The following is a 26,260-nucleotide window of genomic DNA, read 5'->3' as shown; positions in this document are numbered from 1 at the left end:
TCGGCTTCAGCAGCAACACCAGCAAATGCTACCCAATTGAATACCTCACAAACCCATCAAAGTTGATACTCAAGGGCTCCATGGGGCAGCGATAAACAGGCCCATCCCAATGCCATGTTGCCACAAAGATCTCACTTTTTTGAGCAGCAGGAAATTCACCTGCAAACAATTTAGCTTTAATACTCACCATTCGAGTAGATAAATTTTTCTTTTGCCTGGAAAACTCTCATTGCTGGTAGACCAAATCATCTATCCTATGTACATTAGCCATGCCTTTATAATAACTTGCATGCCTTGCTAAGATGCTCCTTGAATTATTCCCCTAACTTAGATGAAGTTCACAGAAACATTGCTGATATCGATCACTTCATTCCAAACATTAATTATTAGCAAACTGACATTTAGCTATAACATATTACACATCCTCTGCTTCCTTCCCACAAAATAATCTCTACATCTGGTTTAACAATTCTTTGTTGGCAAGGATGGGTTTGCAGGGCATCCTGACCTACATCAATTGCCACCAGAAGAAGCAAACTCTAAGAGAGACGGGAGCTTTCCTATCACTTCATTCCAAATATATTAGATGCCACTTTCTTTGGAAAAATAGCATCCCATGTTCCACTTCTTGTCCAATGTAATCATATCCAAAACCTTTGGATCATCAGAAGCTATTATCCATATTTAAAGGCATCGGCAGTCCACATTCAGATATGTTAGATATCCAAGGTTAATACAATAGATCGATATTTTCACCGTTGCCCAATGGCTTTCTGCAAGTGTTATGCTTTCACTTAAAGAAATCCCAACAAAATCTACGAACAAGAAAAGAAGTTTTTTTTTTTTTTTTTAACGAAGAAAAAGGTAATTAAACTTTTTGGATTCTAAACACAAAATGAAATGGAAATAGAAAATAACACAAGGCTGGGGAGAGAACCAGTGAAAAAGATGATGGACAAAAGGGTTCGGGGAGGTAGAGGATTAGGTTCGTGGGAGGTAGAGAACCAGTGAAAATCATGAGGTCAACGCAGCTATGTTTTGTGTTTGGAATTTGTTGAGAAACATTTCTAAGATACCTAAATCAATGGTTTATTATTTACCAATTCACGGTAAAGTGTTCATATCGAATCTTGGAACAGTTTTTTTTTTTAAAATAAAAAAAGCAAAAAGAAAGCTCTAAACAATTATTAGTATTTTATGTGCGAAGAATTATTTATAGATAGATACAGGGATGAGCAATTATGTCTAGTGCCTAAATTACAAGTTCCAAATAAAATCCACTATTCCTAGGGGTACTTGAATATGTTGACAACATAATTATCTGAAATCCTCTGAACAGATGCATTGTTTTTTATCATATCACAATTTACAAGTATGATATGAAGTGAATGACGCTTTTATTATGTTTTCAGTTTGGAATTTGTTGAGAAACATATCTAAGGTGCCTAAATCAATGGTTTATCACTTGCCAATTCTTGATGAAGTGTTTATCCAGAAGCCTAGAACAGTAGAATAAAAAGCAAAAAAAAAAAAAATCTCCAAACAATTATTTAGCAATATTGTTAGACATTGACAATTGAAGAAAATGTGCTAATCCTTTGTGGTACTTAAAAAGTATCGTAGGATACTGTACATCTTAAGATGGACAGCTGAGTTTGCTCACGTGCGTATGTTAAAAAAAAATTAAAAAAAAATATATAATTCTAAATATTTGAACAACTTTGATAGCTATTCATTTTATAATGAACGATATCCAACCATACATAATACTTTACAATATTTTTTGAATACCGTTGAGAATTTTGTTCCCTGCAGGGAAGATTATAGCTGCAACTTCGACCAATCAAAGGCCCGAAAGAATCTAGAAATTAACTGCTCTTAGGAAAGGTCATGGCTATGAGTCTGGTCGCTGGTCAGTCATAGTCTTATCAAAAGAGTAACTACTACTTTTAAAGCCTGGAATCTTCCTCCACATGAGATCGCTGCACAACTAGCTACTCATAAAAAGGGCAGGTATTTTGCAAGCAGATCATGGCAAAACAATCACCACAAGCATATATATATATATATATAGGGTGATAGCTCAAGCAAGAGACCACACTCTGGGTTCCATGGTTGGAGTAAGAGGTATCTCCGATACCCTTTTGCCAAGGCAACTGCACCTTTGCCCGGGACAGCAACATCACTATCACAGAAATCATTCCAACACTTCAATTTTTTCTCTCTTTTTCTTTTGAGAATAAAAAAAGGAAGTTTGGCACCCGCGTTGGATTTGACCACACCACAAGTTACACATAGAATGCAAGGTATTCGAGATCATCACACCGACTGCTTTATAACCTTTCATAAAGCCTGCCATCGAAGGCATAAAAGCTAAAACCTATCCTAGGAACTGGGTCCAGCCAGCATACCCACACCCGGCCCCACGCACTAATTGAAACTGGTCCAACTCCAGCATGCACTAAAACATAGAGCCCTTGGCTGAGCCAAAGAACGTTCCTCAGCCCCACCATTTGTTCTGGGTGCCCCCCATTCCACAGTCTTCGTTGTAAAGTAGCCGAATGGCATCACTCGCTTGCTTGCATCTGAAACATATCCACAGTTCCAACTTTGAGCTCATCTGATTCCTTGCCCCCTTCCTTTCTTTCCTCCTCCTAGCTTTCCACCTTCCTCATTCTTCTCTTCTCTTCTCCCACCTATACAACCTTACATCCATCCATCCACCACCACCTTCTTCCCCTCCTGATCAATCCTCCCTTCTTCTCTACATCATGTCACTCCAAGACTCCAAACCAAGGAAAATAGACCGCAAGCGACCATCCAGGCAAATAGATGACCAGGAAGACAACCTCCAATCCATGCAACAACAACAACTCCCCAGGCAAAGACAAAGCCAATTAGAACCCTACTCCAGACCAATACGAAAAGACCGCTTCCCATCCTCGCAAACAGGTGACCAGCAACACTACCTCGAACCCACGCAGCAACAACGACAGCGCATGCAGCTACCGACCCTTCAAATATCCATGCAAGGTGATGATGACCAGCAAGACAACAACCTCCAACCCATGCAGCAATGGCAACAGCCCACGCAAAGAGAGAGAGGATCAAGTCATGCACAGCCACCGTATGAGGCCAGGCGCTGGCAACACAAGAACAGCGGCCTCAGCCCTAAAGATCTGGCCGTGTGGTTCGTCGGGGCCTGCTGCGCCCTCATGTGGACCATCGTCATCCTCGGCGGCGTCGTCGTCCTCATAGTTTACCTCGTCTTCCGCCCCAAGAGCCCACTCCTCGACATCCAGAGCGCCACCCTCAACGCCGCCTACCTCGACACCGGCACCCTCCTCAACGCCGACATCACCATTCTCGCCAACTTCTCGAATCCGAACCGCAAGGTGCACGTGGCCTTCAGCTACGTGCAGGTGGACCTCTACTTCATGGACACGATGATCGCAACGCAGGCAGTGGAGCCGTTCGCCGAGCGGCCGGGGGAATCGGCGCTGAAGAGTTTGCACGTGATAGCGAGCGAGGTGCCGCTGCCGCGAAAGGCCGCGGAGGAGTGGCAGCGGGGGACGTCGGAGGAGGGGGTGGCGCTGGAGGTGACGGGGAGGTTCAGGACGCGGTCGGACTTGGGCAAGTGGCTCCACTTCACCTACTGGCTCTATGGGCACTGTACCATCGTCATCGGCGCGCCCCCCACTGGAGTGCTGCTATCCAGCCGGTGTAGGACCAAACGCTGACAACAATTCATTTGATGGCTATATAAATTGGCGCTTTATTTAGTCTCTTTTTTTTTTTTTCTAATCTTTGTTTTGCTCACTTGTGAGTACAGCCAGGTAGATGGTTTCCTGGTATCCAATTGGAATGGATAATAGAATTTTTGGACTTGCTTAAATCTCATGAGACATACATGATTGGTATTCAAGATGCAACGGGCGATAGGTTGTCGCTGTCAAATTCTGGACATGAATGCTGGCGGATAGATGTGCATCTGAAGATGCTTAGCGTGCATCTTAAGCAATTTTTTTTTGTTTTATTGGTAAAAGCACCTCAAGCAACTTCAATGGCATGCGTGGTAGGGAAAACGTGTACCCCCACTAAAGCTGATCCGACTCCGCGGGCCCCATCTGGTTCAGGGATGGATTAAAAATTATCTGGGAGGGTTTGATGAAAAGCAAAATCATTTTGCACAGAAAACAGACAGATTGACGGGCCAAGCCATTTCACCTTTTTGAGGCAGTAAATTTTTTTCAAAACGTATCAAGATCTTACATGATTTCTTTTTCCTACCGATCCATTGGCTAAAGCAATAGCACGAGGGTATGAAGGAGAACGGCTCCACTTTAAGTGAAATTTCCAAGTTCTCTGACTAAAGCACTCGTGATGGCTGACAAGCTTCGACTCTTTATGATGCAACAATTAACATAGCAATCCTAAGAACTCCAAGTTTAATTTGTTCACTGCCCATGTTTGATTCTCTCTCCAATGGTCTTGTACTAAAAGAACTAATAAATGGAACCCCCAGAAGGAGAAAGATTACCAATCCTAAACAGAAGCAAAGGATCACAGATCCTACAACTTCATTCCTGATTAAGTTGGACCTCATTTTGTATATAGTCAATTACTTTTGGAACGCAACTCCAAAGCTTGAACATTTTACAAGCCCACAGGTCAAGTTAGATTCCAAAAAATTAAAGAGTCCTACCGAACAAGTTCTGAACACATTAAATATTCACTCTCGAACCTATCACGCAACATCTGAATCGGGTTTACTTCAGTCAGGTTGACATCGCTAGAATCCCCGCACCTGGTCACCAATCCTGAGCAGGCACCTCTGGAACACGCAAACCATCGCCTTCGAAAAACTTTTCTGTCGCAGAACCGCAGGAGTTTCAAATCTCTCAGGCACTACTGGTAAACGCAGATTTTAACAACAGGTGTGTGGATCCTCGAAAAACAGGTTAGCATGCCAACAAACTTGTCTATATGACCTTCCGACGAAAACTTCTTGTAAAAAATGGATGCCTGAGGGCTTCATAAGCGGCCAACCTATCAGAAGGCTCGTACCTAAGGAGACCCTGCAAGAGGTCAATTAGATCACCTGCCGAGTGATCCACATGCTGCATCACCAAGTTCTGCACAGAAACATGACAGCCATAACAGGTTAGAACAGCAATAACAGGCTAGAGAGCACGCACCTTCAAGACAAATCATATAAGCATCTAATCATGCCAATATTTGTGAACTTAATATGTAGGATCTATTTTCGGAAAGACACAATTGAGTGAATCTTCTTCCAATATGTGCTATCAACATCAGAACCCGCATAGATTTATGGGCACATCCAGACATTTTCGAGGAGAATTGTTGATATTCAATATAAGCCTCCAAAAGTCCATTTGAGACTTGATGAAAAATACATACCATTTTCTCTTCCTTTTTTTATTTTGTTTAGTTTTCAGATTTTTTTTTTGTTTTTGCTTTTGTGGGGGCGCGCTTGGGAAGTTGGGTTGGGTTGTCTGTTGTTGTTGGTCGTGGTGGAGGTGGGGGGTGGAGCTTTTGAAGATTGTATTATAAACCAACAATGTTTATAACTCACCTGAAGGCGCGGCAGCTTTTGAACAGCTCTAACACTCTCCCTTGAAGTAGCGCCCTCTGGCCAGTTCAACCGACCTCTTCTAACATATTTCTCAGCATGCCGGCTGAAAGTAAGAATTATATTGAGAAGTATAACAAACTTGTACAGGCAGAGTTGAATCAGGGTAAATTGCTCTAACGCAGGAGACTGGCTATGCTGGAAGACAGCAAAGTGCCTTAACAGCATACAAATTTACGAAAACTTACTCAGCTCTCTTCAGCATATGCTGGGGCAAAGGACCTAATACTCTCTCCATCATGGCCAGGTGTTCCAAGTTCTCATGGGTCTGAAAAAGTACCTCGCCCTAAACAGAGAATTGAAAGGTTAAAATATAATAATGCATTCATGCGTCCCCATCCCCGCCCCCCACACACACACACACACAAAAAAAAAAAAAAAAAAAGGCTGAAATACATACCGCACAAAGTTCCACTAGAATACAGCCTACACTCCATATATCGCATGGATGATTCCATCCAAGTCCTGTTGGAAATATTTTCAAAAATTGAGTTAATGCCACATTAATATAGCAAATAGGACTAAGAAAGCAAGGTAACAAGATATCAAATACATACCAAGAATGACCTCGGGAGCCCTATAATGCCTCGTTGATACTATGTAACTATGCACGTGGTGATCATAAGTAGTGCTTCCAAAATCAATTAACTTGATAGCACTGGACTTGGGCAATCTCTTGGAGTACGGACCATCACACACTTTAATGTACTCTGACGAAACAAAAAGTATGTTCTCTGGTTTTAAATCAGTATGAATGAGGTGTAAATCATGCATAACTGCAAGGAGGCAAGATAAACAAGTGTTAACACATCGAAACCACTTAACTTACATCAAGCACCTAATGAGCTGAAGCATGTCAGCAGTGACAACAAACCGGTGAATTACACATAAAATAACCAAAAATAGGAAACTAGAATATGACACATGAACAAGACTAACTATAATTTAGTATACGAAAAGCATAGGGGTACAAACGAGTCGAGCTGCTCACAAGCTACTTAAGCTCGACTTGACTCGGTTATTACCGAGCTTAAGTAGCTCAAACAATTTTTCCAATCGAACTCGAGTAGCAAGATACGCAGTTCAAAAGCTTGCAAGCCTATTCAAATAGTAGGCTGCCGCTCAAATCTAAGCTCAAACTCAAGCTTGAGTTATTCAAGTTGAGTCGATCTCGACTATTGCTTTTTTCTCATCGAGCGAAGCTCGAGCGATCTTGAGTCAAATTTTGAGTCCGAATATTCTGAATCAAGTCAAGCTTGAGCTTCTAGCTACTCAGCTTGGCCCGACTTGATTGCACCCTAGAAAAAAAAAACCAACAAAAGAAACAAAAAATGAAAGGAAAATAAACAGTACAAAACAAATATTAAATTTGCAAAAGTATTGTCTACACACATGCAACAGATTCCAACAATTGTCTGCCAAGCTCCCGAACTAGGTCAATGGGAAATGGGTGATAACCATTTTTCCGTAGAAAATCATATAAGCTTGGTCCAAGCTTCTCAAACACCTGTTAAAATCATTTAGATTCACCAACAATTTCAATCCCCAAGGTATTTGCTGAACTGGGGAAACTATCATAAATCAATCATCATATACTTACAATACAAATATGGTTACGATAGTCAAACCAGTTCCGTATTTGCACACAACTGCAAAAATACATCCACTTAAACAGATGTAACCTTGAATCTACTAAAATGCCAACAATATACAAAGCAATAGAAGGTCTTCATTAAAAGAGAGAGAGAGAGAGAGAGAAAGGAGTAATTCTCACCGGTTACCACTCCTATCATGTTTGCCAAGCTGCTGGAGAACATCAATCTCTATCATAGCGGCCTCCCGATATTTCCTGATAGCACGAACAATTTTTATCGCTACCATTTCTTTCCTTTCCCTATCCCAACATTCCAAAACCTGACCAAAGGTACCTGTAACATAACAAAAGAAAATATTTGAAATAGGAACACAGGCCATTTAGAGGATATTAAATATAACTATAAGTTTGTCTAGGGCACCCTAGGAAAGTTAGCAATGAGTCAATTAAAAAAAAAAAAAAAACATAACCATCTATCATTTATTTCTTACAAAATAAAAAGATCTACAAACCATCTATGAAAGAGAATGAGGAAGCAAATAATGAAACTTTATTACAGAATTAACAAGAAAAAAAACAGATGATGCTATATAGACACCATCTATTAAAAAGTATGAGGGAGCAAAGATTGAAACTTTATTTCTGAATATCATCAGGAAAACAGGAACTAACCTTCACCCATTTTGCTGTAGATTTTATCTGCAACCAAAACATATGCAGTAGATTGGAGTGAGAGGTGTGTTTAAGTGTTGCAAACAAAAGCATAATTTTCATGAGGAACGAGCAACATCCACAAGAATCATAGAAAAATAATTTCTGGAGTTTACAGTTACAAGAAAACCAAAAAAAAAAAAAAAGAGAAGGGCATAATTCTATAGTTTTAGTTTTTCATAAAAAGCAATGCATTGTGAGAATTATTTAAAAGAAATCTTAAAATTCAATGTGAAAACACGAAAATGCTATAAAATTGACAGCACAGAAAACATCAAGGGAGCCGGCATAAATAAATGAAAAAAAAAAGCGAAGTTTTACAGAAAAAGAAAAAAAATCAACAGATGGAAGAAAAGAAGCCCTGCAACTAAAAAAATAAATAGGGGAATAACTATGAACAAGCATGAAAAGGATCTTGCAAAAAATCAAAAAAAAAAAAAAAATCAAAATCTATACTAATATATTATATTGTTTTAGCTATATAATAGATGTATGTAATAAAGGCAAAAATCCATGTCAAAAAAAAAAAAAAAGGACAAAAAGACAAAAGGATGATGCACTTTACGTTTGAAACATAGTTCAAATCACACACTATATGCTCTGCTCATGCATCCATGCTATACATATTTTCATAGATAATTTGAACATATACGCCAAAAAAAAAAAAAAAGAGAGAGAGAAATGCAGCGAACCAACAACAGCACTAGTGACAAACCGCCCATAAAACATATAAGATTCACACAATGGTAGTCAAGTGTAATTACAGCGAGAGGTCAAATTCTCTCCAAGCGCAAACATGTAATGCCCATCTTTATCATCCTCTCTCCAAGGAGGAGAAGCATTTCGAGCCAATCCCTTCGAATACAGAGAACAAGCATGGTCTGATGGTGCCCCCGAAGATACCAAACTGGTCACATCTCCAACTTCTTGCCCACATAACATTCCTATCTGAGCCTACACACAGCCATCCATTCATTTTTTTCCGCTCAACAAACAAAATCATGACTTAATCCCCTCCCCTTAATATGTGTTTCCAAAGAAACCCAATTGAGCAATAAAAATGTTCTCATAAAACTTAAAATAGGCCATAAATCTGGCCGATTAAAACATAATCAAGATCAGATCTGATCAATTAGCTTGCAAGGCTGAAACCCCAAGGCAGATCCATCATATCGGCCAAAGGAATCATATCCACATTCCTCAGGGACCCAGCTTAACAAGCTAGATGATAATTTCTGAAGAACAAATAAGCCACATCAATATTACTTACCGTGGAGTTATAACCACAGCAGTCAGATTTCAGAGGTTCAACATTGGACAAATTCATGCCTTTCATAAAGTAAACTCGTATAAAGAGAGAGAATAATATCGATTTCTAATTTTCTATAACCTTTAAATTCGTCCGATGCCAGGAGAGGAAAATCAAATTCAATCATTATATTACCAGTATGAAGTCAGCAAATTATATCAATCCATTAATAATAATTAAATTATATAATTCCTACTTCAATGAAAAATAATAAAAAAATACCACAAACTAAAGAAATAAACTCCTCGAACCTAAAATCATAAGACAAGGGGGCAATAAATTCAAAAGACGATCTCAACCACATTAAAAGTTCATAGATCTTTTTTTTTTTTGGGGGGGGGGGGGGGGGAGGGTGAGGAAAATCGGACCTTTTTTTCAGAGACTACTGTCAAGTTCCAAACTACATATTCAAATATACAGTAACAACCGGATGTATCACAAATCTAACGACCCGTAGCACTATATAAAGAAATTCAATTTATAAATCCAAAATCCTTATATGTAAAAATTCAAGACGACAAACCTCTTGCGATCTAGGCATTCTGCAAAAGATCAAACCAAAAGCAGAGCAAAATCCACTCCCATGAGAAAATAACTACGGATCCTCACCAGATCCCAAAGATCTCCACCGAAAACGATCAGAACGAAGGATAAAATTTAACGAAGCATAAAAAGCCGATAAATACATGATCAAATCCGTAGATCCGAACAAATTCTGCAGGATCTACCATATTACAACAAGAAAACACCAGAAAAAAAAAGGGGAATTCCACATATTGGGTAAAACGCTTTCACCTTTGGGGGCTGAGCAACATCCCAACCCAGCCTTGGACGCTTGCTGGGGCGGCGATCCATGTGGGTGTGGGGGAACTCGGTGAGGCACTCCATCCACTTGATCGCAACTGGGGAAGAAGGGAAATCGATAACAGAACCGGGGACGCAAGGATCGGATCTCACCGAACAAGAAACTCTAACCCTAACCCTCGGAGGGTAAAGCGTAAAAGAGCGGCAGTGGAGGGGTCATCCGGACCGCTCCATTTTCCTTTTATAGAGACGATGCCGCGGTTGTTGTCTCTAGATTTTTAGCTTCCGTTTCCTCATCAAAGTTCTCCCTCGGTCGCCTTTCTTCTCAAATCTTCTATCTACCGTTGGATCATTGGGTTGAAATTAACGGGTGTATGAGAACCGTAGCATTAGGATGAGGGCATGCTTTGAGATTCCGATTCCAATAAAATGGCTGGATGAGCCAAGGCCCAAATTTCCTCGGGTTGAAAGCGTGGCCCAACCCAAACCTAGCTCAAATACGGTATATGTAAAAAGATTGTGCTGTATGGAAAAAGTTGAGAAAGATCCTAGCAATCCATTTAATAAGGACAGCAAGGACAATTTTTCCTCGGTAGATTACGAATCGGCTGATGTTTTTTTTTTTTTTTTTTTTTTTAAACTAGCATGATGACCGAATGATGTTCGGACCTATTAATTTTATAAATAGATTTTAACTAAATCAAATTATAAACATGATAACTTAATTTATAATTTAATTAAATAAATAAAAAAATAAATCAAATATTTATGCACAAATATAATTTAACTCAAGCCTCCCATTCTATTAAAAAGGTTGAAGATGAAAAAAATAAAAAAAATATGCTTCAGAAAAAAAAATCATAGATTTGATATCATATTTACATTATCGTGAGAACAAAAATTCATAAATTGAAAATTTTGTAGCGAAAGAAGGGTTTTTTGGATCAAAAAAGATCTTATTTTTTTAAAAAAATTGATTTTGTAGTATATAATACATTTTATGTAAGATATATTTACACTTAATATGTTTATTAAAATATATCAAAAAATAAAATTATTTTAGATGCACTTCATATATTTTCAAAAGAAAAAATTTCACCACATGAGTCTCCATTAAATTGGTTGATAATTTTTAATCTCTTAGAAAAATAGAAAAAAATTACATATGGATAAGAGATATAATAATGCTTTCAAGTTATGTCCCTTCAAAATTTTTATATTTAAATATTTTCATGATATCTATTGGTTTATAAAAATTGAATAAATTTTTTATTACATAAATAATTTATCTTCTTTAATTTTTTAATTAAAATTAAAATATATCTAATTGTATATAAGTTTTTTTTATATTTAGAACTGTATATAAATTTTTTTATATTTAGATTCATTATTTTATTTTTGAGATACATTGTTTCATTTGTATAGTATTTTTTTATGTGATGACGTGCGATGTAGTGGGTACGAGTGTGGTGTGCCCAACATTCTACAGCAGAAAATACTTTTTGACAATACTTTTAATTCATTAGCAAAAGAAACTATATGAATGATAACATTAAAAAGAAAAAAAAAAAAAAGCTACACCAATAAAAGAAATTAAGTCAAATATAATGTTATGCCTAAAAAAATTTTTTTTATAACATAACGTCAAAGTTCTCACAATATATCCAAATAATCGATAAAATAATAGAATAAATACATTATATAGCTAAATCAACAATATAAAGCATCAAAATCAAAATATAAAAATGAATATCTCACACTCTAAATTAGAAGGCATTGCACTTTTAAATAATACTAAAGATAATATCTACTTAATCTAAATAAAAAGCATGCAAAGAAGTTTATTACCTATGCATATCTCAGAATCAGATATATTAATCAATTATAGCATTTTGGGTATGCTAAAAATCTAACAACCTACATCAATAATAGTGCTCACACAGACAACCAAACTAATTTTTTTTATCAGCTAATAAAATTTTCACTGCAATTCAAATCTTCGAGTCTTTTGAACATGCGGAAACCCTGATTGGAAATAAGTAAATTTATTGTATTTAAAAAAAGCATAAAAAATCGAAACCATCGTACTACTGTAAGCCCAATAAATGTTACCAATACTTGGAAATAATATTTATAGCAGTAGATTCAGATCACCATATCTCCTTACAAAAAAAATAAAAGCACATGCTGGCGAGATTCTCAATAAGATAGAAGGCGTCGTTAAGGACTTGGATCCCATCAACCTCGAGCTCACGAGCCCGCTGTTAGAAGTCGTATGGCCGAGTTGCTGACCACAGTAGCCTTTAGGGACTGTGAGTTTTTTTTTTTTATAAGAAAAAATTTCTTTGCTATTTTATAAGTGTAGATTATTATCGTTTCTTGGCCCGATAAATAATTTATTATTTCTTCTCATTTTAGATGCTGTCTATTTTCAACTATTCTCTTCCACCTCCGCACCATCGCCGCTCGCCTGAATCTCCCGCCGAAAAGCCAAGCGATGTTGCTGCCGTCTGCACTACCCTCCACGAGCTCACCGCTCGTGCCGACCTTCTCTTCTGCAATTCTCCGATTCTTTACCATTTTGAAGAAGACGATACGAAAATCGAGGTCAGAGGGCCAAAGGAAGAGGACGACGGAGGCAATGAGGATGGAGGAGATAAGAGGGAAGATGCGGAGATGAAGGAGCCGCAGCACCCTTCGTCCATTAGATTTTGATTTCCCCCCATACCCTCACCTTGCTTCCTCCTCTCCTCTTCTTATCCCCCTCGCCTACTTCTCCGACGAGTGCAGCGGCGTTGGAATGGTAAGCCTGTCGGGCTCTGTGCTGACATCCCCACTGTGGTAACTATTTCCTCCTCTCTTTCTTTCTATCACGTGGATGCCTTTGAGGCCTTTCAGTCCCTTTCTCCTGAGATCCTTACATTGCTCTTCCGATGGGTGCCGCCAAAATCTCTCCTCGCCGGGAGGTAACACCCATCCATTTCCTTCTCTCTTTCTTTGGAGCGGAGCGCGTGCCGGCGGTCGTAAGAGAAATGGGTGGTGGAGGCAAAGGGGATGGGAGCATGGATGATCTCGGAGCGGAGCACATACCAGCGGCCGATGAGAGGTGGGTGAGCGTGGCATAGAGCTTGGAGTCGAGCATGTACCAACGGATGGGAGAAGTGGGCGATGGAGGAGAAGGGGGTAGGAGCATGGCCCCGCGGCTGTGGGAGAAGTGGGCGGCGGAGGCGACAGAGGTGGGAGCGTGGGAGCTCGGAGCCCAACACGTGCCGGCGGTCGTGGGAGAAGTGGATGGCGGAGGCGAAGGGGGCACGAGCGTGGCACATGGAGGCTGATGAATGAAGCGAGGAATGACTGTGCATTCTCATCATCGACCTCTTTCAGTGGATCCCCTTGTAGCTCCGTCGAACGTGCATAGAATGGGATGGTAAACAACGGCCGTTGCCTCACCCCGACGCCCCCTCTGAAGACGACGGCCGCTGCCCCAACTCGGGTCGTCGTTCGACCTCCTTCCATGGATTCCCTCACGTGCAATCGAATAGGGAAGTTGGGCGATGCCACGCGGCTTTCTTCTCTTACACCTGTGTAAACATGAAATACCGCCCTATAGCCTGTTGATCATTTTACTATTATAATATAGATATAGATATTTTATCTTGGCTAAATCAAGTCAGATATTTTGAATTGTGCTGTATCGAAAGCTGGCTCATTCCAAACCTTTTCTAATAAAAATATATATATTTATTATTATTTTTTGTTTTTTTGACGGCCTTCGCCCACCCTCAACCTATCCCCCACTTATGAACCATATTCCTCCTTACTCCTCCCTACCGCTGCTCGCATCTCTATTGCCATTTCGTCTCCATCTGCGGCCTTGCACAAATCCATGAAAAGGGCGACCTCATCCTCACTCAAAACATTCCCATTTTTTTTTTAAAAAAAAAAACCTAAAATAGAGCTTTTCATTGATGAGAACAAGCAGGCGAGGCCATCATAACCCAAGCTTTATCATCTACTAGCCTGTCATATGCAACATGTGAGGTAAGTAGAAATTATTTATATAAAATATGTGTTAAAAATTTTCCATAGGACCGACAGTATCTGATAAATTATTTAATGAAATCATTCCTGAAATGTTTGCTATGTATAAGATATCAATTAAAATATTTTTAATAGCAAATCTATATAGATATGTATGAAATGTCTCTTTGAAATTAAAGTTTGTTTGCATAAATTTTTGTACGATCCAGCGTATCTACATGAGTATAACTTATAAGATGTTTATGCAAATGTCAATTAGTGTATCATTTATTACATGAGATTTTATGTTATTAAATTTACATTTCTTAATTGAAATTATATAACATGTATTTATTTTATGATCTTTTGCTTGTAATATTAATTATCATTGATAATATACATTATTATCGTCGTATATAAGTGAATTTATATGATCAAATCATATAAAGCGATTTTATGAGGAAAAACGAGAAGCCCATTAATGAAAGTAACAAAGATATAATCCACATAGAGTCCATTAACCCACAATATCTCACATATGAGGATATTATCCTAGTGATTTTTTTATTAGAAGAGCTAAATCACAGATGTCTAATAAAGATGCTGAGTATCAAGGGTTTAGTAGCATGAGAGATAAAAAATTTAGAAATTTAGGAAGGTGGAATCGAGAATTCGGGAATTATGAAGATCCCTTGCTATGAAACCCAAATTCTTGTACCCACCTTCCTTATGCTTCACAAAATCTAGAATTTTATTCTTATAAATATCTCGAAACGTTTCTACTTTTTGAGCATTGTTTATTTTACAATGCAATTTAAGAAATGAAACTTCATATGTTTTAGCCAATCAATAGCTGTGATTATCATTAAAATCAAGGACAAACCATTTTCTAGGATCAAAACAAATTATTATTGTATAGGACAATTGTATCGAGTAAAAACCCATTCTTTTTATCATGTGTCTAATTTACTCGTGTGCTTCTCATCTCAAAAACCTTCTTTTGAACAAACAAAATATTTTTGGATTACTATAACAGATTTTGAAGATCACTCAACTGTATTGCCACGGATTTTCACCCTCCTCTTTATATAAGCCAGGCCAAGGGATTTTAGGTAAGAGGACTTCACCTCGCTCTTAGTTCATTGCTCATATTCTTAGAGCTACTCTATTCCATCAAAATTCTATCTGACTTAAGTACACAATATGTTCTAGCAACCTGTAATTACTTTTCTATGTTACAGGATGGATCTTGCATTATGCAATCTAGCTCCAATCGAATCGATCAACCTTCATTTGCCAGATCACCTGTCTCAATCTGGTTGGATTTTGGGCAACAATAATGTCCTCCATGATGAAATAAAAGCCAAAAATTATATTTGGATACTATTGATAGGGCAAGAATTTATCAATACTTAAAACTACACACATATGTTGCCCAGCTATGCAACCCAAGAAGGAGGTGAATTGAGTTTTTAAAAATTTAAAATTAATCTAAAACCACAAGAATTAAGTAATAAAAGGCAAGTTAGTTAAAGTGAGTGATTTAAGCAAAGTGAAGATATTAGATGTAAGAGTGCAAGAAGAAAAAAAAATAAGATAGAGAATAAGTAAGTACACCATAAATAACTAAGATTTATAGCGGTTCGGTGCCAACCTTACACTTACATCCACTCCCCAAACTTCTACTTGAGAATTCAAATCTACTAAACCATATTCAACAAGAATACAATGTCGGTACCTCCGACTCTAGCTATCCCAAGCTAGAACACTTATTTTTCGAGTACAAGCCAACCCAATATAATCTGATTCAAGGTTCGGATCAACCTTTCTACGTTTTGGAACCCTTCCAAAACTAAAGATCAACTCAAAAACAGAGTATAACAGTTAATCACACGAAAATATAAATATAGTTCCTTTAATGAGCAAATAAAACTTTAAATGCACTTTACACAATAAGAAGGAAGCTTTTCTGATTTTCCTCAAGGTGGTTGAAAACTTGAATGAGCTCTTGAGGGGTTGGTGAACTTGAAATGAAAGCTTCTTTAACTTCAAGAAGGCTCTTTGCTTAAGGCTGAAATGAATGCTTGAAAAATCTGGATAGTTTTAGAGCCGTTGGAGATCATTAAATGAGCATTAAATGTATCAAAACGAGCTGAAAACTAGCCGTTACGGAGTTTTTCCATCGCAGGAGTCGACTTATAAGGTCAACTCATACACACGAGTCGACTCATGGGGTCGACTTCTGTGGCACAGAACAGAAAATGATTGTTCTGTAATTTTGGCGTGCACAGCAACATAGGTTGACTCATAAGATTGACTCATGCACAGGAGTTGACTCAATTGGATGTGCTAGCCAAAAAACAACGTGCCATTCAGCCCCATTTGGCATGAGTCGACTCATGGGATCAACTCAATTTTATAAATATTATTTTTTTTTCAAAATATACATCTAAAAAGTATGAATTTTTTTTCAATAGATTACAAATCTTCTGTTCATGCTCTTGAGACTTTCGAGTTAGGACTTGGTGAAATTATAATTTTGCCACTAAAAAATAATAAATCTTTTTTCAAGCCAAAATCATTAGTAACCCCCTTAAATATTTTGTAAAAATCAAAATCAATTTAAGAAGCAACAACATATGATTAATATTTTCATCTATGCTCACTAATAATCAGTGGATGAGATAAGTCTCCACTTTTAATAAAATATATTAAAAAAAGCACCATAGCAACCCTTCCAAGAAAAAGTTAAAATCCACTTACTAACCATTACCCAATTTATCAGGAGATCTGGGTGCCAGCGGCTAGGCATATATATAGCTGGGGATGGCAATGGATCGGATATGAACTGGATCGGCTAATATCCATACTCATCCTACAATTAAAAACCTCATACCCATATCTATCTCGGGTTCGACTGGGTTAGGTCAAGTAGAGATGTGGATCGAATCAAGTCGGGTTGGATAGATAGGAGGGATCGGATCAGATTGGATAAGGAACTCATCTTATAAATATTATTAATTAAATATACTTTTGAAAGAGAGATTTAGATTAAGATTATATTAGAACAGATTCGAAGTAAGGCATACTATTACTCGTATTCGATCCAAACCCACTTCGGATATTTTTTTCTAGCACTCACACCTATCGTGATTTTAATTAGGTCAAATAAAACTCATCCCATTTAGATCAGATACCTAGTGGATTGGCTAAAATTGTCATTCCTAGGGGTAGCTAGATTAAGATCATCATCATCATCATATAGGGCATCCATTGCTCAGTTGCCACATGTCGAGTGAACTAGCAGTACTCAAATATAACTTCTTCAATAGTAGGGTGAGGGTGCGTGTGCCTAGGGCGATCATCCTAATTCTCGAGCTTCTTTGTGGCTTTTTGTCGAACAGATGGTAGGTTTGATTTTAGGGTGAAGGATGGATAGCCAAAAGGGGTCTGGGAGTGATGGAAGCAGGGTGCTAGCGGTCGTTATTGAGGGAGGCCGTACATGGGCGAAGGTAGCTCGAAGCCCATCGTGGCAAATATTGTGGATGATGCATAAGATCTCGATGATCGAGGTTGAACAACTTCAACATTATTTCATAAAGTCTTGAAATTTCCTGAGGATGAAATGAAGTGCAGAAAAATGAGAGAAGGTGGCAATGTTGGTCTAGAGCCTCGATCGACGAGTTTCGATCGATTAGATCTCAAAAGATTTTAAGGAAAAGAGGAGGCTGTAAGGGGATGTCTGGTTGGCTAAAGATCATTTGCTTTTTCAATTTAAATCAAAAGAGGAATGGGATACAATCCTTAATGGAGGCCCTAGATTGTCGTCGGTCAGCTCCTCACCATCGAGCTATGGGTGCTAGATTTTGTGCTGGGGATTGATATTGTCAAAAGTACTATAGTTTGGCTATGCCTCCCTTCACTCATAATTGAGTTTTGGAGCAGAAGGATCTTGGGCATTGTGAAGGAGGCTGGCTAGTTGGTTGTCATCGACAATTTCTCTAATTAGCTTTAGAAAATAGGGTTTGCCATGGTCAAAGTGGAGATCAACTCATCAAAGTCGTTGAAGCCCGAAGTTTTCATCAAGGGGGAAGAATTAGTTTTTTTTTTTGACAGTTGTTTGTCTGCAAGATTCTTCCAGTGGTGTGTTTCTTCTATGGGTGAATTGGTCATTCTAATGATGTCTGCCATCTACCGTCAGTTGATAGCTCTCTCCTATTGAAAAATATTATGGAACTTAATCCAGCATCGATGGAGGTCTCCATCAAGTTGAAGGTCATGGAGTCGATGCCACTGAGTAGTGGTGAGGCACCGATGGCTATGGCTCATCCCTGGCTAGGTGCTTGGGTGGTTATGTCTAAGCTCCGATCACCTAGGGCTATAGCTAGCTGAAAGAGAAAAAAGATGGTAAGTCATGACCCGCCTCGATGGTTTTGAGACCAAGTCTAGTGGACTCACCCCCAAGGCAATCGAGTCCACCTAATTCTCCATCAGATTTGGAAGGCCAGCAAAAGCCTTCTAAGGTGGCTCATCGACGGTCACTAGATTAGCAATTCAACTGGCATCACTTGGGGTTGTTGGTGAGCAGTGATTCATTAACTCAGTCCGAATCATCTTTCTCAATGCTAGTTGGCTCGAGATTGGCTCAAGTGGATATAGATCTAGGTTGGGTGGAGGGCCCAATAATCTTGGACATGCCTATGATGGAGGTGGGCTCCGGCTTGGCCCATCTTAAGCGGGCTTGAAGCCGGAGTAATGGAAAAGGCTTAGTCGCAAATCGGCGCCTAGCCCAGACTTGGACCGCAGGCCTGTGGCCTGCCTGATGACTAAGGATGGACACAACCCATCTGTTTCTCCCCAGGCTTCGGATGTCAGGCCTCCTCTTCAACATGACCTTAGGGGTTCTATGGAGATGAAGGCTAATGGAGGATCGGTGGCAATGGCGTCGAGGTCCGGTGGAGAGGATGGTGCTTTGGCGATGGTGGTGGTCAAGGAGGCAGCCTCAATTTGATGAAAGGAGATTTTTGGATGTCCCTTTGCCAGTGGTGTAGAGGTGAAGTCCCCAGATCTCACCCTTATGGTAGCAGGGATAGAGGAGGCAGATAGCCCACTGATGATTGGTGATGAGGTGAGGCAGAGTCTCTCTCTAGAGGTTGGGGGGATGGCCTTTCGTTTGGACTGAGGGCATCCCATCGAGCCCTCAATTCTATTGAGAATGGGGCTAGCCTCCAATGATGTAGGCGTTGGAGGTGGTAAGGTGGGTGGTTGCCCGGCCCACTTGGAGAAAGAGAGGCATGGTGTGGTGGTCGCCCAAATAAGGATTGTTTTAGAGGCATCTAATGAGGGGCCTTCTATAAATGGATTTACAGAGAGCAAGACTGATTCTCAGGGCCATGCCAAAGGGATCCACTTGTGGTGATCCCAACCTATGAAGATTCTAGTGTGGAATGTGTGGGGGGTTGGGAAGCCCTCATTTGCCTTTGTTTATAGTAGGTTGATGTATCAACAATGGCTGAATCTGTGTATTTTGCTTGAGACTCGATTGGCGGGGAGGAGCCTTGAGAGGGCACGACGTCAGTTTCCGACATCTTGGGGATTATATGCCATCGAGTCTTGCAACCTTGCGAGAGGTAGTATTGTTGTATAAAAGATAGAGGTCACCCATGTGGATGTGTTGCATAGGTTATAATGATCATTTATGGAATAAATGATATTTTTTAGATTTTATCTAGTATTTATGCTAGCATTAACTACAGACAAAAGAAAGTATTATGGGAGGAGTCTTCAGGCTAGTTGATTGGGATCTACCCTTGTTAGTTGCCAATGATTTCAATTGCATGATGGACCTTAGGATAAGAGAGGGGGTATGACCTTCTCGGATTGCATTGAATCTAAAGAGTTCTAAGTGTTTATACTTAGGGAACAAGCTAATTGATCTTGATTTCTCAAGCCTTAGATTCACTTGGTGCAATAACCATCAAAGCAGAGCTAGAGTATGGGAGCATATCGATAAGACTTTTGCCACAGACAACTGTATTCAACTAATCCCCAACTATTAGGTTTGCCACCTTTCAAGGATCACCTTCGATCGCTATTCAATGCTACTATCTATCAATTTGGATTTCTCTCATTGGAACCCATTTTGATTTAAGAAATTTTGGTTGTCCTATTCCTGCTCGTCGGATATCCTGCAAGAGGAAGGGAGGCTGTCGATGCATGGTGATGCTATATACCGGGTCATCCATAAATTAGAGCTCATGAGGCATAGCTTTTGATCTGAAATCGAAAGGAAGTGGAGGACATCTTCAGGAGGGTGAAGGAGGTTGAGGTCTCGATCGTTGAGCTACAGATGAGGGAGGATAGGGATGAGGACCTTTCAGTGGATGATCTGATCAGTCTTTAGGCTAGCCTCTCCTCGCATCACTCCTTATTGAGGTAGCAGGAGATGCTCTAATGGGGGAAGTCTAGGATCCAGTGGGTGAGGGAGGGGGACAGAAATATCCAATTCTTTTGTTAGGCTACTGTCATCAAAAGGCAAAGGAATCGGATCCGATTGTTGAGCATTGGGGGGTAGTGGATTGATAATAAGGATGAAATCATAAAGAAGATCTTTACCTTTTAAAGATTGAGATGGTTTGCCGATCTTATGGGTCGGGGGCCATTCTCGTGTCCTCTTGTTAGCCAAGTGTCGAGTGAGGAGAATTCAGCTCTAAGCAATCTTGTGTCTAGGGAGGAGATCCGATGGACGGTCTAGGTTTTGGTAGAAGATAAAGCCTTCGATCTTTGTGGGTTCCCTCTACGGTCTAGATTTTACCATAAGACTTATAGCAGTAGGTTGGAAGCAAATCTTCACTGCTCTGCTTTTGAAAAAAATAGGATGTGTTGGAGTCGAGTCACTTTAGATCTATCAATCTGTATACCATCATGTACAAGATTTGTGTCAAGATTTTAATATACAGGATGAAGCCCATTCTTCCCCAATAGATCAATCTTGAGCAAGGTGCCTTCATCATGGGGCATAGTTTCTCTGACAACATGCTAATTATGTATGAGTTTATGCATGACCTTCATAAAGCTTCGATCCGTCGGTGTCTCATTGCTATCAAACTTGATATGAAGCGAGCTTACGATCGGATATGCTAGAATTTTCTTTATCAGACCTTAGAGAGTTTTTGATTTCATAGGACCTAGATTAGTTGGATCAAAGGGTGCATTCACGCTCCTTCTTTTGCTATTCTGATCAATGACACTCCAACAAACTTCTTTTACTTAGCAGTCAATTTTCATCAAGATTGCCTTGTATCCCCTTATTTGTTTATTACTTGTGCTAACATGCTCTCCAGAGCCTTGCGAGTGGTGATCCTAGATCGTGCCATAGAGCCTTATGTGCCAGCTCTATGAGCCCAACTGATCTCGTATCTGCTCTCTGTAGATGATTGTTTTCTAGTGGGCTAAGCTATTATCCAGAATGCTGTGGTCTTTGGAAGGATTATGGAGGAATACTATGTATCATTAGGTTAGAAGATGAATCTCCTTAAGTCTAAGGTCTACTTCAATCCGAAGACCAGGGCTCAATATAGGCAAGCAATTCAAGGTCTTCTGTGCATCATGGAGTCGTGGGGCCTTATGCTACCTGGGGTTGCCTATCAGCAAGCAAAGGCTTTAGAGAATTGATTGTAGGGAGTGGAGGCCACAATCAGATAGTGCCTTGAGAGCTGGCAGCCTAGAGCTCTTTTGATGATGGCCAAGATCACTTGTGAGATCAATTATCAATGTTATTATGGTCTACATACTGTCTCGCACTATTGTACCAAGGTCTTTCCTTTTGAAGCTCAAGAAACTCAGTAGGGTTTTTTTATGGGGCTCTCATAGTGGAAGGTATACATTTTTGGCATGGGATGTCGTCTGTTAGCCAATCAACAAGGGGGGGTGGGTATTCATTTCTTGTTGGTCCGATGAGAGGCCTTGATTGTCAGGCATACGTGGGGTTCTTGATTCAATCGGATGGCCTATAGAGTATAATGATGCAGGCTAGATATGGTCGTAGGACCTCGGAGGAGATTTATATTGGTCGGAGGAGTTCCTTTATATGGAAGGAGATTTGCACTTGCTTCCCTGATATGATGGCTTAGGTCAGTTCAATAGTTGGTGATAGATAGGCGATTAATATTATTTGGGACCACCTACACATTTTACTTTTTTGTTAGCCTACGTTTATCAGCTCGAAGGTGGATGATACTATGAGGATCCATGACCTATTTCAGTTGGACGAGAGGAGCTGAAATGAGTAGGTGGTGACTCGGCTCTTTAGTGGGCAACTGACCAAGAGGATTCTATCCCAGGCGATTCCCTTAGTTGAGGGTTCGGATGTTAGAGTTTGGCAATCATCGTGCACATCTAGGATGGAGGTCGAGAACCTATATGATCTTCATAGGGGGAGCTGGTCAGGAGGTTAGATAGTGCTTTGATCTAGAGACTTGGAGTCCATTCGAGGTTTTGTTTATTCATCTAGAAGGTAGCCTGGAGCTAGCTTCCTACTAGAGCCCTGTTAAGGGTCAGAGAGATGGATATCCTATCCATTTGTCCATATTGTGGGTTAGAGGACAAGATGATAGAGCATGTCATATTCTTTTATTCGAGGACAGTCTGGGTGTGATAGTTAGCTAGTCTCTTCCCTATGGCATCCTTGAAGAGCGATTTGGTTAGTCTTTTTTGATGTTCTACAGCAGAGTATGGAGTCCGACTCTATAAGACCTATCGGCATTAGGGCAATTTATGCTGCTTATCACATGCTGTTGGTCCGGAACATAAGTCTTTTTGAGATGAGATGATAATTGGCGAGGTTAGTGCTTGAAAGGGCTTTATCCCAAATTGTCAAGATATTAGATACGTCATCGTCTGGGCCGATCCTAAGGAGTCGGGATATCTAGGACTCCCTTTCCTCAAGATCAATTTTGATAGCATTGTGACTGGTGATAGTGGTAGTACCGATACCGATTTTGTAATCAGAGATCCTAACTCTAGGTTCACGGCAGTTGGAGGGTTCATCTATTTGGGACCACCATTTTCAGAGTGGAGCTATGGACTACCTGGGATGGTACCTCCTTTATGAGACTAGTTCTCAAGGCTGATCGATTGGTGGTGAAGGGGGATTCGATAATAGTGATAAGTTGGATTTGGAGGCCATACCGGAGGGAAGCTCTAACCCACTGGTCCATGATATCTGGAGCTTGTTGGTGGGGTGTGCCTCCAAAGATATTAGGCACGTCCATCGCAAGATGAATAGCACCGCTAATTGGATTTGCTAGTTATATTTTTGGATAAGATAGTTGGATTGATATCTCTATTTTACTGATATATTTGTAAAATATATTTTTTAAAATTTTTTAGATTGTATTTATATTCACATTATATGAATGCCCTTGCTTACTAAGAAAAGAAAATAAATATAAGTTCTTCATAGTTCATAAAGCCAACTATCCCTTTCAAGAAGCAGGGAAAGCAAACCTGCAACGCGGCCCTCTCCTACGAGCAACGAAAGCAAGTCGGTTGAGATTTTCCAAACATAAAATTCTCAATAAACCAAGTCCAATCCCCGCCCACGATTAAACCCAAACCGGTCCAATTCCTGTCTCTTCCCAGCCCAAACAAAATGGCTGCCCCGTCCGTGCACACCTTCCTTTCTCGGGTCCTCCACGCGGGAGGAAAGCAGAAAGAAAATAACAGAGACTGAAGACCCGCCCGGTAGGTTGACCCTCCTTCTCTCCCTCCATGGCCGTCGGCCGACGAAGACCCCAATGACGCCGCCCTCAACGACGTCGAGGGCGACGACGACCCCTCCCCATCGTCCTCCCTACCGCCCCCCCAGATGATCCGTCCTCCGTCTCAACCGCCGCCGCGGCCGCCGAGCAGCGCGTCAGCGACCTCCTTGCTGAGCTCGAGGAGGAGCGCCGCGCCCGGAAGGCCGCAGAGGACTCCCGCGCCAACGTCCAGACCTCCTTCAACCGTCTGAAGGCCCTCGCCCACGAGGCCATCAAGAAGCGCGACAAGGCCCTCCGCGAGAAGGACGAGTCCGCCCGCTCCGCCGATCCCTCCGCCTCAAGGACGAGGCCCTCAAACACCGGGACTTGCTGCAGTCCGAGATGAACACCGCCGAGCAGATGCTGGTCTCCGGCATCCATAAGATCTCCGGCAAGGTCAGCGGCTTCAAGAACTTCAACGCCGGCGGCCTCCCCAAGTCCCAGAAGTACGCCGGCCTGCCGGCCGTGGCCTACGGGGTCATCAAGCGGACCAACGAGATAGTCGAGGAGCTCACGAAGCCGATCGAGGGGGCGTCCAAGTCCCGGGACCGGGCCAGGGAGCAGATGGAGCAGAGGAACTATGAGATCGCCATCGAGGTGTTGCAGCTCGAGGCGACGATTAGTGGTCTTAGGGAGGAGATCTCGAAGAAGGGTGCGGAGGTCGACAGCCTGGAAAGGTCAGTTTCCGACAAGGGTGAGAAGATCTCCAAGATGGAGAATGAGATATCGGAGCTGAGGCAGTTCAGTGAGGATTGTGATAGCAAATTGAAGAGTTTGGAAGCTAAATTGGACTCTCAGAGGCCGGTGCTCATCGACCAGATGAATCACATTTCGAAGGCCTACGAGCAGATTCGTGAGATAATTAAAGCTGTGGATTTGAACGATTTGGATCAGTTGGATTCGTCGGACTCTTTATTTATGTGGAAAGAAATGGATATGGAGGAGAATTTGCGGATTTCGTTGGAAGGGACGAGGTCGGTTTATGAGTTGGCCAAGGTTGCGGTGGATAAAGTGAAGGATGAGGTGGAGGAGAGGAGTAAGGAAGTAAAGGCCTTGAACGAGAAAGTGACAGGGTTGTTGGCAGAGAAACAACATATTGTGACACTGCTCCGAAGTGCATTGTCGTCCAAGACAAATGAGGTCTTCCAAGTCGCACAAGAGGGGCTGAGAGAGGCTGGGATTGATTTGAGATTAGATGGCCAGAATAAAGAGGGCTCAGAGGATCTTGCTTCAAATAGCAAGACCTAATCAGCCTTGCTGAATGACAGTTAAGTGTGAAAAGCTCAAGATCCACTGTGATGGTATTAACAAGTAATTGTGGAATATTTTGTTTTTAGAAACTCAATGAATAGAAGAAGACATATTCTTAAAATAAGAGATCAGAAGACTGAGCAATAGGTACTTCTAAGGTGTTACATTATTGATCCATGCTTTGAAAACTGACTGGGCAATTGGCAGGGGCACAAAAAAGCAAGAGAAATAGAGCCAGAGAATGCCACAATGGATGTTGCAAGCACTAGGAAGCATAAAGTAAGAAACAAGTATATTCTTAAAAAAGGAGTTGTACCATTTAAAGAGAAAGTGATATGCACCAATTAAAGTGGTATAGAAAGGTGCAACAAGGACCAAAGAAGTCCCAATAAGGGAGATGAATGAATCTGTTTCCACAGGTCATGAAATAGGAAGCAAAGGCCAAGCTAACATCAATTGTCATGATGAGAATTTGAAAATGCTTTTGGTGAAAACAAAACTATTCCTTTAGCAGAATAATCAGTGAATAAAGGTTCCTAAAGCAACCCCAAACAATCAGGAGAAAGCTAAAGGCTAAGTTATTATATGGTTATTACTTATTAGATAGTCTAATACTTGTCATTTTTCTGTTGAAGCATGTCTGGTGCAATCCATAGAAAGATCATTGGAACTGGTTCAATTGGCCTATTAAAATGGATAATGGGTAAGGTCAACTGGACCAGCACATGAAACCATGAAGAGCACCAACTCGACTATCTGTTTCTTTAAATTTATTAGAGCAAGAAACCAATATTTGTGGATAAAAAGGTTATAGGATTTTAGCAGTTCACTTGTATTATTGTCAACCATTGATCATGTGACAAATGAAACATGTAAGTTCAGTCATAGAATTCTATATGCCCATATAGGCTATGATTTTGGTGTAGAAATAAGGATGTTGGATGCTATTTATATGCTAAAAATCTGTTAGTATGTTGATGAACAGTAGAAATGGTAATTCCTCAAACAAAAACAGCATCATAAAGGTTCCATCTATCTGGCATCCCAAGCCCCTGAAGATAACCAGAAACTTCAGGTTATGCAGTAAACATGAATTATGTAGAGCAGTTTGAGCA

General features: G+C 40.4%; 2 protein-coding genes and 1 pseudogene across 5 annotated transcripts; 2 read left to right on the top strand and 1 right to left on the bottom strand.

Annotated features, from left to right (window-relative positions):
- Window positions 1–1,897: 1,897 nt before the first annotated feature.
- LOC105053306 (uncharacterized) lies at window positions 1,898–3,909 on the top strand. Its single transcript, XM_010934407.4, has one exon. It carries the CDS (start codon window positions 2,772–2,774, stop codon window positions 3,738–3,740), a length of 969 nt encoding a protein of 322 aa, XP_010932709.1. The 5' UTR covers window positions 1,898–2,771; the 3' UTR covers window positions 3,741–3,909.
- A 643-nt stretch (window positions 3,910–4,552) lies between these two features.
- LOC105052966 (serine/threonine-protein kinase AFC2) lies at window positions 4,553–10,308 on the bottom strand. Of its 4 annotated transcripts, XM_010933955.4 has the most exons (11): window positions 10,066–10,308; window positions 8,726–8,915; window positions 7,923–7,949; window positions 7,431–7,584; window positions 7,257–7,305; window positions 7,049–7,163; window positions 6,214–6,432; window positions 6,057–6,121; window positions 5,845–5,942; window positions 5,600–5,702; window positions 4,553–5,135 (listed from the first exon to the last, which is right to left on the bottom strand). In XM_010933955.4, the coding sequence occupies exons 1-11, from the start codon at window positions 10,156–10,158 to the stop codon at window positions 4,983–4,985; spliced, it is 1,266 nt and encodes a 421-aa protein (XP_010932257.1). In that variant the 5' UTR covers window positions 10,159–10,308; the 3' UTR covers window positions 4,553–4,982. The 4 variants fall into 4 exon arrangements, with proteins under 4 accessions (XP_010932257.1, XP_019708961.1, XP_073100286.1 ...); XM_019853402.3 differs by lacking the exon at window positions 8,726–8,915 and having other exon boundaries at window positions 10,066–10,305; XM_073244185.1 differs by lacking the exons at window positions 7,923–7,949; window positions 8,726–8,915 and having other exon boundaries at window positions 10,066–10,292.
- A 9,001-nt stretch (window positions 10,309–19,309) lies between these two features.
- LOC140852174 (uncharacterized) lies at window positions 19,310–25,343 on the top strand (annotated as a pseudogene).
- Window positions 25,344–26,260: the final 917 nt, after the last annotated feature.

The sequence above is a fragment of the Elaeis guineensis genome, chromosome 10 (assembly GCF_000442705.2).
Source record: "Elaeis guineensis isolate ETL-2024a chromosome 10, EG11, whole genome shotgun sequence".
Classification (NCBI taxonomy): domain Eukaryota; kingdom Viridiplantae; phylum Streptophyta; class Magnoliopsida; order Arecales; family Arecaceae; genus Elaeis; species Elaeis guineensis.
The sequence above is the reverse complement of the archived record's forward strand: the minus strand, read 5'-3'. Positions and strand labels throughout refer to the sequence as shown.

What these genes read in the sequence shown, in the direction of transcription:
- LOC105052966 (XM_010933955.4), bottom strand. Translation starts at nt 10,158, where the DNA reads ATGGAGTGCCTCACCGAGTTCCCCCACACCCACATGGATCGCCGCCCC. An exon ending in ATGTTGCTCAGCCCCCAAAG is followed by an intron (nt 8,916 to 10,065) that starts GTGAAAGCGTTT and finishes GGCTGTGTGTAG; the next exon opens with GCTCAGATAGGAATGTTATG. An exon ending in AGAGAATTTGACCTCTCGCT is followed by an intron (nt 7,950 to 8,725) that starts GTAATTACACTT and finishes TTTTGGTTGCAG; the next exon opens with ATAAAATCTACAGCAAAATG.
- LOC105053306 (XM_010934407.4), top strand. Translation starts at nt 2,772, where the DNA reads ATGTCACTCCAAGACTCCAAACCAAGGAAAATAGACCGCAAGCGACCA.